Source organism: Nerophis lumbriciformis, linkage group LG37 (genome assembly GCF_033978685.3).
Source record: "Nerophis lumbriciformis linkage group LG37, RoL_Nlum_v2.1, whole genome shotgun sequence".
In the NCBI taxonomy this organism is placed as follows: Eukaryota; Metazoa; Chordata; class Actinopteri; order Syngnathiformes; family Syngnathidae; genus Nerophis; species Nerophis lumbriciformis.
Window position 1 is genome coordinate 21304595 of NC_084584.2, and position 13515 is coordinate 21318109.

Sequence of the window (13515 nt, forward strand, 5' to 3'; positions counted from 1 at the left end):
TGGCTCTTTCAACATTTTGGGTTGCCGACCCCTGACTTAGTCCAAGACAGTCAGGCACGATGTGTGATTGTGAAGCTCATTAGGTTGGCTTCGGGCCGCTTGACGAATGCAATGTGTGACGTGACGGAGACACAAAGCTGGATGTAAATAATTGTGAAGAAAAGTAGGTCATATTAGGAGTTTTTCCTCTATTTATGGTTATTTAATTTAATTCTTGGAGTTAATTGTTTGTGCATTTGCACTGTGAGTGACTTAGTGGTAAGTTTGTGTATATTTTGATGGATGTTACACAGTAACAAGGTACCGTATTTTTCGGACTATAAGGCGCACTTAAAATCATTTCATTTTCTCCAAACTCGACAGTGCGCCTTATAAACTGGTGCGCCTAATGCTGACCGACCTCAAAGCTATTTTATTTGGTGCATGGTGAAATGATAAATGTGACCAGTAGATGGCAGTCACACATTAGAGATTTGTGGAGACTGCAATATGATGTCAGTCACACATAAGAGATACGTGTAGACTGTAATATGACTCAAGTAAATAACACCAACATTTTATATGTTCCATTGAAAATATAGAACATTACAAACAGCGCTCAAAAATCTATCAAAATGTTTCAATACGACTTTGGTAAGCTCTGAAGCCGCACCGCTTGATGGATTGTACTGTGCTTCAATATACTAGTACTATTATGGTGTGTGTATAAGGTAAGGCATATCATCTGGCGTTTTGTTTCGTAATATTATGCAAAAGCAACTTTTCTTATCTTCTGGTACCTGCTGATCTGTATTTGGGATCTGCATAAGTCCTGAAAATTTGCGCGCGTCCGCCTTTGTAGTCCGTGCCGACACCGTAGTCGATAAGCTTCTTCTTTTTCTCTATCTTCTTGTTATGGGACATTCATCCTCCGCTGTTGCCATTTCTAATATAAAGTAGTGTAAAGTTCTTACTTATATCTGTCAGGAAACTCGCCATGAAAGCGCTAAAACATACCGGTGTAGTGAGTTTACATTATTCACCCAAGGACCTTTAGTTATTAGAGAGTTCCAGTCACACGGTTTTTCACGGGACACATTTCCGGCCTTGTTGTTGTTTTCGGATGAGGAGATGCTGCTCCGTTATTGATTGACGTAAAGTCTGAATGTCATTCAAACAGTTAGCTTCACCTTTTGACACTTCTTCCACTCCCGTCCTTGCAACAAAAATGACGGGGAGAAGACGCCATCGAAGGTGAGCCACGTAAATAGGACCGCCCACAAAACGCTGCATCCTGAAACGACTGTCAGAAAGCGATTTGAAGTAGTCTAAAGTTCTTACTTATATCTGTCAGTAAACTCGCCATGAATGCGCTAAAACATACCGGTGTAGTGAGTTTACATTATTCACCCAAGGAACTTTAGTTATTAGAGAGTTCCGGTCGCACGGTTTTTCACGGGACACATTTCCGGGGGGCAGCACGGTGGAAGAGGGGTTAGTGCGTCTGCCTCACAATACGAAGGTCCTGAGTAGTCCTGGGTTCAATCCCAGGCTCGGGATCTTTCTGTGTGGAGTTTGCATGTCCTCCCCGTGACTGCGTGGGTTCCCTCCGGGTACTCCGGCTTCCTCCCACCTCCAAAGACATGCACCTGGGGATAGGTTGATTGGCAACACTAAATTGGCCCTAGTGTGTGAATGTGAGTGTGAATGTTGTCTGTCTATCTGTGTTGGCCCTGTGATGAGGTGGCGACTTGTCCAGGGTGTACCCCGCCTTCCGCCCGATTGTAGCTGAGATAGGCTCCAGCGCCCCCCGCGACCCCAAAGGGAATAAGCGGTAGAAAATGGATGGATGGATGGATGGCATTTCCGATGTTGTTGTTGTTTTCGGATGAGGAGATGCTGCTCCGTTATTGATTGAAGTAAAGTCTGAATGTCATTAAAACAGTTAGCTCCACCTTTTGACACTTCTTCCACTCCCATCCTTGCAACAAAAATGATGGGGAGAAGACACCGTCGAAGGTGAGCCACGTAAATAAGACCGCCCACAAAACGCCGCATCCTGAAGCGACTGTCAGAAAGCGGCTTGAAGATGATCTGTAAAACATCATCTATGCAACATTTTGACCAAAGAACCACCATTACATGTTATGTAGACCACAAGGAAGGGTTTTACATTTCGAAAAAAAATAAATATGACCCGATTCTGTCCATAACCTTTATGGATAGAATTTCTAGGCGCAGTCAGGGCGTTGAGGGTATCTGGTTTGGTGGCTGCAGGATTAGGTCTCTGCTTTTTGCAGATGATGTGGTCCTGATAGCTTCATCTGGCCAAGATCTTCAGCTCTCACTGGATCGGTTCGCAGCTGAGTGTGAAGCGACTGGGATGAGAATCAGCACCTCCAAGTCCGAGTCCATGGTTCTCGCCCAGAAAAGGGTGGAGTGCCATCTCCGGGTTGGGGAGGAGACCCTGCCCCAAGTGGAGGAGTTCAAGTACCTCGGAGTCTTGTTCACGAGTGAGGGAAGAGTGGATCGTGAGATCGACAGGCGGATCGGTGCGGCGTCTTCAGTAATGCGGACGCTGTATCGATCCGTTGTGGTGAAGAAGGAGCTGAGCCGGAAGGCAAAGCTCTCAATTTACCGGTCGATCTACGTTCCCATCCTCACCTATGGTCATGAGCTTTGGGTTATGACCGAAAGGACAAGATCACGGGTACAAGCGGCTGAAATGAGTTTCCTCCGCCGGGTGGCGGGGCTCTCCCTTAGAGATAGGGTGAGAAGCTCTGCCATCCGGGAGGAGCTCAAAGTAAAGCCGCTGCTCCTCCACATCGAGAGGAGCCAGATGAGGTGGTTCGGGCATCTGGTCAGGATGCCACCCGAACGCCTCCCTAGGGAGGTGTTTAGGGCACGTCCCACCGGTAGGAGGCCGCGGGGAAGACCCAGGACACGTTGGGAAGACTATGTCTCCCGGCTGGCCTGGGAACGCCTCGGGGTCGCACAGGAAGAGCTGGACGAAGTGGCTGGGGAGAGGGAAGTCTGGGCTTCCCTGCTTAAGCTGCTGCCCCCGCGACCCGACCTCGGATAAGCGGAAGAAGATGGATGGATGGATGGATTTCTCAGAGTTGTTTGTGTGCCATGTTGTTCCAGACCACAGCAAAGCCATTCTGAGCCAGTCATTTCCAGGAGTTATCTCATCTTCTGAGAAGCCTCCGTTTTACTAATGTTTTCCAGTGTTGTAAAAATGTGTAGAATAAGTATTAAAATTACAACATTTCTGTCAACGAAGATTTGCATCAGCCTGCAACGCATAGTCATTTTGATAGTAGGCTATTATAGCTAATATAGACACTTATATCATGTGTTGTCTTCATTATAACATTTACATAAGGCTTTTAATTTTTTGCGGCTCCAGAGAGATTATTCTTCTTTTGGTCCAATATGGCTCTTTCAACATTTTGGGTTGCCGACCCCTGACTTAGTCCAAGACAGTCAGGCACGATGTGTGATTGTGAAGCTCATTAGGTTGGCTTCGGGCCGCTTGACGAATGCAATGTGTGACGTGACGGAGACACAAAGCTGGATGTAAATAATTGTGAAGAAAAGTAGGTCATATTAGGAGTTTTTCCTCTATTTATGGTTATTTAATTTAATTCTTGGAGTTAATTGTTTGTGCATTTGCACTGTGAGTGACTTAGTGGTAAGTTTGTGTATATTTTGATGGATGTTACACAGTAACAAGGTACCGTATTTTTCGGACTATAAGGCGCACTTAAAATCATTTCATTTTCTCCAAACTCGACAGTGCGCCTTATAAACTGGTGCGCCTAATGCTGACCGACCTCAAAGCTATTTTATTTGGTGCATGGTGAAATGATAAATGTGACCAGTAGATGGCAGTCACACATTAGAGATTTGTGGAGACTGCAATATGATGTCAGTCACACATAAGAGATACGTGTAGACTGTAATATGACTCAAGTAAATAACACCAACATTTTATATGTTCCATTGAAAATATAGAACATTACAAACAGCGCTCAAAAATCTATCAAAATGTTTCAATACGACTTTGGTAAGCTCTGAAGCCGCACCGCTTGATGGATTGTACTGTGCTTCAATATACTAGTACTATTATGGTGTGTGTATAAGGTAAGGCATATCATCTGGCGTTTTGTTTCGTAATATTATGCAAAAGCAACTTTTCTTATCTTCTGGTACCTGCTGATCTGTATTTGGGATCTGCATAAGTCCTGAAAATTTGCGCGCGTCCGCCTTTGTAGTCCGTGCCGACACCGTAGTCGATAAGCTTCTTCTTTTTCTCTATCTTCTTGTTATGGGACATTCATCCTCCGCTGTTGCCATTTCTAATATAAAGTAGTGTAAAGTTCTTACTTATATCTGTCAGGAAACTCGCCATGAAAGCGCTAAAACATACCGGTGTAGTGAGTTTACATTATTCTCCCAAGGACCTTTAGTTATTAGAGAGTTCCAGTCACACGGTTTTTCACGGGACACATTTCCGGCCTTGTTGTTGTTTTCGGATGAGGAGATGCTGCTCCGTTATTGATTGACGTAAAGTCTGAATGTCATTCAAACAGTTAGCTTCACCTTTTGACACTTCTTCCACTCCCGTCCTTGCAACAAAAATGACGGGGAGAAGACGCCGTCGAAGGTGAGCCACGTAAATAGGACCGCCCACAAAACGCTGCATCCTGAAACGACTGTCAGAAAGCGATTTGAAGTAGTCTAAAGTTCTTACTTATATCTGTCAGTAAACTCGCCATGAATGCGCTAAAACATACCGGTGTAGTGAGAGTTTACATTATTCACCCAAGGAACTTTAGTTATTAGAGAGTTCCGGTCGCACGGTTTTTCACGGGACACATTTCCGGGGGGCAGCACGGTGGAAGAGGGGTTAGTGCGTCTGCCTCACAATACGAAGGTCCTGAGTAGTCCTGGGTTCAATCCCAGGCTCGGGATCTTTCTGTGTGGAGTTTGCATGTCCTCCCCGTGACTGCGTGGGTTCCCTCCGGGTACTCCGGCTTCCTCCCACCTCCAAAGACATGCACCTGGGGATAGGTTGATTGGCAACACTAAATTGGCCCTAGTGTGTGAATGTGAGTGTGAATGTTGTCTGTCTATCTGTGTTGGCCCTGTGATGAGGTGGCGACTTGTCCAGGGTGTACCCCGCCTTCCGCCCGATTGTAGCTGAGATAGACTCCAGCGCCCCCCGCGACCCCAAAGGGAATAAGCGGTAGAAAATGGATGGATGGATGGATGGCATTTCCGATGTTGTTGTTGTTTTCGGATGAGGAGATGCTGCTCCGTTATTGATTGAAGTAAAGTCTGAATGTCATTAAAACAGTTAGCTCCACCTTTTGACACTTCTTCCACTCCCATCCTTGCAACAAAAATGATGGGGAGAAGACACCGTCGAAGGTGAGCCACGTAAATAAGACCGCCCACAAAACGCCGCATCCTGAAGCGACTGTCAGAAAGCGGCTTGAAGATGATCTGTAAAACATCATCTATGCAACATTTTGACCAAAGAACCACCATTACATGTTATGTAGACCACAAGGAAGGGTTTTACATTTCGAAAAAAAATAAATATGACCCGATTCTGTCCATAACCTTTATGGATAGAATTTCTAGGCGCAGTCAGGGCGTTGAGGGTATCTGGTTTGGTGGCTGCAGGATTAGGTCTCTGCTTTTTGCAGATGATGTGGTCCTGATAGCTTCATCTGGCCAAGATCTTCAGCTCTCACTGGATCGGTTCGCAGCTGAGTGTGAAGCGACTGGGATGAGAATCAGCACCTCCAAGTCCGAGTCCATGGTTCTCGCCCAGAAAAGGGTGGAGTGCCATCTCCGGGTTGGGGAGGAGACCCTGCCCCAAGTGGAGGAGTTCAAGTACCTCGGAGTCTTGTTCACGAGTGAGGGAAGAGTGGATCGTGAGATCGACAGGCGGATCGGTGCGGCGTCTTCAGTAATGCGGACGCTGTATCGATCCGTTGTGGTGAAGAAGGAGCTGAGCCGGAAGGCAAAGCTCTCGATTTACTGGTTGATCTACGTTCCCATCCTCACCTATGGTCATGAGCTTTGGGTTATGACCGAAAGGACAAGATCACGGGTACAAGCGGCCGAAATGCTCTGTCATCCGGGAGGAGCTCAAAGTAAAGCCGCTGCTCCTCCACATTGAGAGGAGCCAGATGAGGTGGTTCGAGCATCTGGTCAGGATTCCACCCGAACGCCTCCCTAGGGAGGTGTTTAGGGCACGTCTGACCGGTAGGAGGCCACGGGGAAGACCCAGGACACGTTGGGAAGACCATCTCTCCCGGCTGGCCTGGGAACGCCTCGGGATCCCCCGGGAGGAGCTGGACGAAGTGGCTGGGGAGAGGGAAGTCTGGGCTTCCCTGCTTAGGCTGCTGCCCCAGTGACCCGACCTCGGATAAGCGGAAGAAGATGGATGGATGGATGGATAAATATGACCCCTTTTCTACGCCCTTTTGTTTGAAAATAGACCCGCTCATTGGCAGTGCGCCTCATAATCCGGTGCGCCCTATGGTCCGGAAAATACGGGTACCTTTAGAATCGTTATATACAGAGTTGGACTACTATAGTGCTTTAATACAGGGGTGCCTAATGTTTAGTCCAGACGTACCTTCACTAGGTAAGACCCGGGCTCCACTGAGCACGCCCAGTAGTGTCTCCCCTGCGTGATGGCCACGTCTCCCACCAAGAGGTCGGCGGTCATGTGACAGGTAGTGAGCGCGTGGTCGGCCGCCTGCAACAGGGAGAGACCAGGGATGCTGCGGGCCGCTCGTTGCTCCTTGCTGACCACCAGGCGGTCGGCGTGGAGACCCCAGCGGGAGTCCAGGTAGAAGTTGAGCACTGTAGAAAAAGAGGTGGAGCGTGAAACGGCCGTCAAGTGTGGAACATAACAAGGAAAGGCAAACCAAAGCGGGAATACACCTCTCAACGCAGGGAAGAGAACACTCAAGGTATCGCTTTTTTTTCTTCAATTCAAAGAGGGGTCGTATGCAGTAGCAGGAGGGGCTAACAGGGGATGGGTGAGGGAAACGGGGGGGTCGTTCACCACCAATCACGCCATTTAAAGCCACGGATCGGAATCCAATCCGCCTCGTTAAGCCTTAGTCTTAACACGGTGCAAACCTCATCACCGCGGAGACGCTTCTCGTTAGAGGGGGGAAAAAGACCAGAGTGGAAAAAAGATGTAAGGGGGGGGCGGGGAGGGGAGCGGAATGGCCGTACGGCGTTCTTCTTACGTTCCGTAGGCGGCGTGGAGGTTGGCGGCATGGAAGGAGCGGCTGAAGAGGATGAGAAGCTGTGAAATGGAAATAAAAAGGTGACAAGAGATGAGGAAGTATAGGAAATAAGGAGGCGTGTTGATGGGGGCGGTAGGGAGGAGTGGGTAAGTCGTGGTGGTAAGCAGAAAAGAGAATGAGTTACTGTTTCACCATTGCAGACCAGCGTAATGTATACCGACGGGCGTCTTCTGATTTGACACAAGCATTCCAGCGGGTGTTAACCCAGTGGTGAAGTGGGTTGCAACAAACCTTGAATAGAACTCACACTTTTAATGGCAAAAAATGTCTGCTTGCAAAAATAGCCTATCTTCATATTTTTTCACTGAGTCTTTAAAGGGGAACATTATCACAATTTCAGAATTGTTAAAACCATTAAAAATCAGTTCCCAGTGGCTTATTATATTTTCGAAGTTTTTTTCAAATTTTTACCCATCACGCAATATCCCTAAAAAAAGCTTCAAAGTGCCTGATTTTAACCATCGTTATATACACCCGTCCATTTTCCTGTGACGTCACATAGTGAAGCCAACACAAACAAACACGGCGGAAAGAACTGCAAGTTATAGCGACATTAGCTCGGATTCAGACTCGGATTTCAGCGGCTTAAGCGATTCAACAGATCACGAATGTATTGAAACGGATGGTTGTAGTGTGGAGGCAGGTAGCGAAAACGAAATTGAAGAAGAAACTGAAGCTATTGAGCCATATCGGTTTGAACCGTATGCAAGCGAAACCGACGAAAACGACACGACAGCCAGCGACACAAGAGAAAGCGAGGACGAATTCGGCGATCGCCTTCTAACCAACGATTGGTACGTGTTTGTTTGGCATTAAAGGAAACTAACAACTATGAACTAGGTTTACAGCATATGAAATACATTTGGCAACAACATGCACTTTGAGAGTGCAGACAGCCCAATTTTCATCAATTAATATATTCTGTAAACATACCCTCATCTGCGCTCTTTTCCTGAAAGCTGATCTGTCCAGTTTTGGAGTTGATGTCAGCAGGCCAGGGAAGCTAGGGTCGATAGCTCGCTCGTCTGCGGGAACAAACTGCCGCCATTGCTTGCCGTGCTACCGAGGTCCTTTGTCCCTGAATTGCTCACACACTCCGGCAGATTCAATGGGGGTCTGGCGGAAGATTTCTTTGACTTTATCGTTGGAAATGCATCTGCTTTGAGTGTCGCAGGATATCCACACATTCTTGCCATCTCTGTCGTAGCATAGCTTTCGTCGGTAAAGTGTGCGGAACAAACGTCCAATTTCTTGCCACTTTCGCATCTTTGGGCCACTGGTGCAACTTGAATCCGTCCCTGTTCGTGTTGTTACACCCTCCGACAACACACCGACGAGGCATGATGTCTCCAAGGTACGGAAAACAGTCGAAAAAACGGAAAATAACAGAGCTGATTTGACTCGGTGTTTGAGAAAATGGCGGATTGCTTCCCGATGTGACGCCACGTTGTGACATCATCGCTCCGAGAGCGAATATTAGAAAGGCGTTTAATTCGCCAAAATTCACCCATTTAGAGTTCGGAAATCGGTTAAAAAAATATATGGTCTTTTTTCTGCAACATCAAAGTATATATTGACGCTTACATAGGTCTGGTGATAATGTTCCCCTTTAAAAACTACTTTAGCCTGTAATAAACATGCAAAATACTAACTATGTCGTTTATAATAAGTATATTTATTTATTGTATTTTTACCCTTCACATGCCATTATGTCAGTCCTTCTCAAATAGTGAGTAAATAGTATCATGCAGTTAATAAAGTTATTCTTTAATATGATCTATATCAAGGGTGTCAAACTCATTTTAGCTTACGGGCCGCATGGAGGAAATTCTATTCCCAGGCAGGCCGAACTGAAAAAACCATGGCATAATAATTTAAAAAAATAAAGATAACTTCAAAATTGTTTTCTTTGTCTTACTTTGGCCAAAATTAGACCAAGCACATTCTAAAAATGTGCACCTTACAAATAATCCTCTTGGCAAAACACTTCAAGTTAGTTGAAAAATTCTGAGCAAAAAATTGGGGCGGTTTCTAAAAACACTGTGAGGAACACTATGAACTTAGACTTTGTCTCGGTGTATTTACAAAGCCATTAAACTTTAAGCACTTCCTGTTTAGCATTCTCATGTTGGCAGTTCACCATTAAAAAACGTGTTTGGAGAAGCTACAGTGTTTCCTCATACCGCCAAATTCGTGACCTCCAAAACTGCCACAGCACAAATGTGAACATGGTAGATTTAAGCAAAGAATAAAATAGAACAAACGACAAATGTAGAAACTCACATTTTTACAATGGAGTTCAGGGTGCGCATCGCACCATCAACCAATTGCGAGCGCTGCACGGAACTCTTACTACTAGGAAAATGATGGTCTTTGCATCTTACCATCTTATTTTATATTTTGAGTGGATTATTTACAATGCTACAGCATTAGCCACAACAGGGACAGATGATTTCTTGCACCTGCGCTGATTGGAGTAGCGGCAGCCAACCCAGAGGGTGCTTAAAGTCAGCTGACACGTCATCTTTAAACAGTATAATGTGGTTTCCTGGAATTGCTATTGTGAAATGTGTACACATTTAGAATAGCAGTTTCTTTCATTAAAAAACTGCAGCTCATTTTCTATACTCCGCAAACTCATTCTGCGGCACGCGGGCCGGATTAAACCTGTTCATACATTTGACACCCCTGATCTATATTAAACAAAATGTTTTCTTCTTCCTACAGAAGATAATTGAGAAGGACTGCATTATGTTCACAAAACTCCACTGTATTTTTTATTTCAAAAAAATCTATAATGACTAAAAACACATTTCAAGCATGGATCAATGATCGGTAGCAACATTGATTTTGATGGATTATTTTTTTCTGCAGCGTCAGATTTAAAACGAAAACTCACACTCAAGGTCTTAAGTTCTTCCCAAAAAACTGCTGCAAAAACAACATACCGTATTTTTCGAACTATAAGTCGCAGTTTTTTTTCATAGTTTGGTCTGGCTCCAGTGCGACTTATATATGTTTTTTTCCTTCTTTATTATGCATTTTCGGCAGGTGCGACTTATACTCCGGTGAGACTTATACTCCGAAAAATACGGTAAATATATTTTGTCATCTTTGAACGAGTCGGTCTTTTAAAACTACTTCTGCGTGAAATACAGACTTTATTTGTATTTGGGGGATTTTACCCCTTTAAAGGCCATTTAGAAAACATATAAACAGAGACATACTCATAATATCTCAGTAGTAAGGCACTTTTGCAGAAATTATTTGCTGCTTGCTTTGAATGGGAACGATTATCCCCAATCATGTGGACAAGAGTGACAATAAAAAATAGAAGGCCAGTACAGTAAACCAGGGGCGTCGCTAGCTTTTAAGGACAGGGGGGGCTTTGCCCCCAGGAGATGCACAGGATGCGAGCGAATGTTACGCACGAGCACAAAACTTCACAAACGGCTAACAAAGACTTAGAAATTATTCATTGTTATTATTATTATTTTCTAAAAATGCACGGGACGAAATGAAATGCTCCCCGGGACGATGGCTTTTAACCATATATTTTCTTTTTCTTTTTATGTATTTATTCATTTTACATTTTATATTAAATGTCTTGGTTTTTCCTCCCTCTGAAAATCCTATTAAATGTTTAACAAGCCATCCTATAATAATAAAACAGCTATTAATGTAACAATACAATAAAACAAATATATTTAATGATGTTTTTTTCATTATTTTAACAATAGGCTAATGTATATTACTTTATATAGATTCTACAAGAAACACAAAACTTAAAAAATAAATTATTTACAATTGCACACACAAGGTTTTGTGCAGCTTCACTCATTGTAAAGGAAGATAATGTGCTTCGTACACCTGCAGGACCGCAAGCAAGGTCGCAGATAAAATGCGGGCTGGAATTTGAGTGATGTGGGCATTTTCTATATGAACAAGTGGAATGGATTGGATACCGACGCACGAAAGGGGCTCTCTACCTTACGCTACGAAGTGAGGGGAAACTGAGTGAATAATAACAGGTTATATGATTATTTATTTAAACTCATATTTGGGCCACTTTATAATGAATATGTCGGCATTTATTTGTAAAAAACAAACAAAAAAACACCAAATTATTTAGGGGGGCTTAAGAATATTTTAGGGGGGCTTGAGCCCCCCTAAAATAGGCCTAACAACGCCAATGCAGTAAACCCTTGTTTATTACTTTTAATTGGTTCCGTACATGACAGATTTCAATACATTTTCGCAAAGTAGATATTTTCATGGCAATTGTTTCACAAATTTAAATGTGCTTGAATACACATTAACATGAATCCAACACACTGTAGTATATAGTTTAGAAATGTCAGTGGTATGGCTATATGAATGTAAATATGAAAAATATATATATTCATCTTAGCATTTAAGATAGCAAGCGATTAAAGCTCTAATTGCCACCTAGCAATTAGTGGCCCTGGTTGCCAGCGGGCAATTAGCATGTTAGTGGCTATTAGCGGAGCTATGCTATTTTATTTGAATGTCTTTAGAACTAGTTTAATTTAAAGCATAATTTACAGTATGAATAAGGGGTCCCCACTCCAGTTTTGGGGTCCTTGGCATGGAAAACGTGGAAGACCCCTACACTAGTAATGCTACCTTACTTTTAAAAAGTGTATTTTAGGCTAATTTAAGGAATAAAGATGGAAAATGTTTTAAAAGTGAATATTCTCTGGTAACTTTATTTGATTTTCCACACAAAATAAACATGTAATGGCACCAAATGTCCCTTAGGGGTAAAACCGTAGTTGAGTTTTGGTACCTGGTGCTGGAGGGGTGTGCAGGTACACCTCCTCACTGTACTCGCCGTAGCCCGCCTTGTTGCAGCCCCTCACCCGCAGCACGTACACGCTGTCCATCTCCAGCCGGTCGATGACGGCGCTCATGCCGCTCACCTCGTCCAGCCGCTGCCAGCCCCAGCGGGCGGCGGCCACCAGCCCCCCTCTGTTGCTGCCCCTGGACGCGCCGCCGGGTACCACCCCCCGGCGGCGATACTCCACAGAAAAGTGCCAGGCGGGCGCGGAGGAAGGCGGAAGGCGCCAGCTCAGGTAGAGCTGGTCATAGGCCAAGGAATGCTGGGTGTCTAGGACTGGGGCCTGAGGAGCTGTGGCCCAAAAAAAATATTTTAAATACTTTTTCAAACTAAACCCCACTGTTATAATACAAGTTAAATTTAAAATCAAATTGAATACAAGATTCATTGAATTACATAGAATAAAGTGAATATATATATATATATATATATATATATATATATATATATATATATATATATATATATATATATATATGTATATGTATATATGTATATGTATATGTATATATATATATATATATATATATATATATATATATATATATATATATATCTCCTTCATACCGACAGCCATAATGCATATGTTCCTTTTTGACTGTACTTGAATGTATAATAGACTGTATTGATATTATTCACATGTGAATAATGCTGTATAATAGACTGTATTTATATTATTTACATGTAAAAAATACTTAAAATACGTAAAAATACTTAAGTGTTTATTGTTTATTGTGAGCAAACTGTGGTGCTGAATTTCCCCCAGGGATCAATAAAGTACTTTCTATTCTGTATATATATATAGAGAGAGAGAAATAACATTAATTTTGATGTGTATGGAACACATTTAATTAACTTTTTTTTTTTTACATAAAATAGACATTTTAAATACAGATTTGAGTACAATGTCAACTAACATTTAAAATTGTATCTGAAATACAATTAAAATTTGAAATGACACAACACTTTAAAATATTTTTTTAGATTAAATAAAAATGATTTAATATTCAATACTTAAAATACATGGTTAAAAAACTTAATAAAATGTGCTTGTTTTAGCAACGTAGCTGGGATAGGCTCCAGCACCCCCCGCCACCCCGAAAGGGACAAGCGGTAGAAAATGGATGGATGGATGGAATTGAAGAAGGCAAAAACAGAGGTTATATATATAAAAAAAAAAAATTCAAATAAATGTATTAATAACATGTATTATTAAATGTATTGTTTATATTAAATTATTAGACAAATGTACAATATATATACTTTAAAATGTAATACATTTTATTTTATATTTAAAAGAAGATAAAATATATAATAAAGATATAATTTTTA

General features: G+C 42.9%; 1 protein-coding gene across 2 annotated transcripts in view; it reads right to left on the bottom strand.

The window, feature by feature from the left end:
• trim46b (tripartite motif containing 46b) overlaps positions 1 to 13515 on the bottom strand; it is a 59458-nt gene that overhangs the window by 11855 nt on the left and 34088 nt on the right. For both annotated transcript variants that reach the window (XM_061931115.1, XM_061931116.1), the window contains exons 9-10: positions 12133 to 12474; positions 6638 to 6867 (exon numbers count right to left, since the gene is read on the bottom strand). In XM_061931115.1, the coding sequence (XP_061787099.1) occupies positions 6638 to 6867; positions 12133 to 12474 (572 nt within the window). The remainder of the gene's footprint in view (positions 1 to 6637; positions 6868 to 12132; positions 12475 to 13515) is intronic.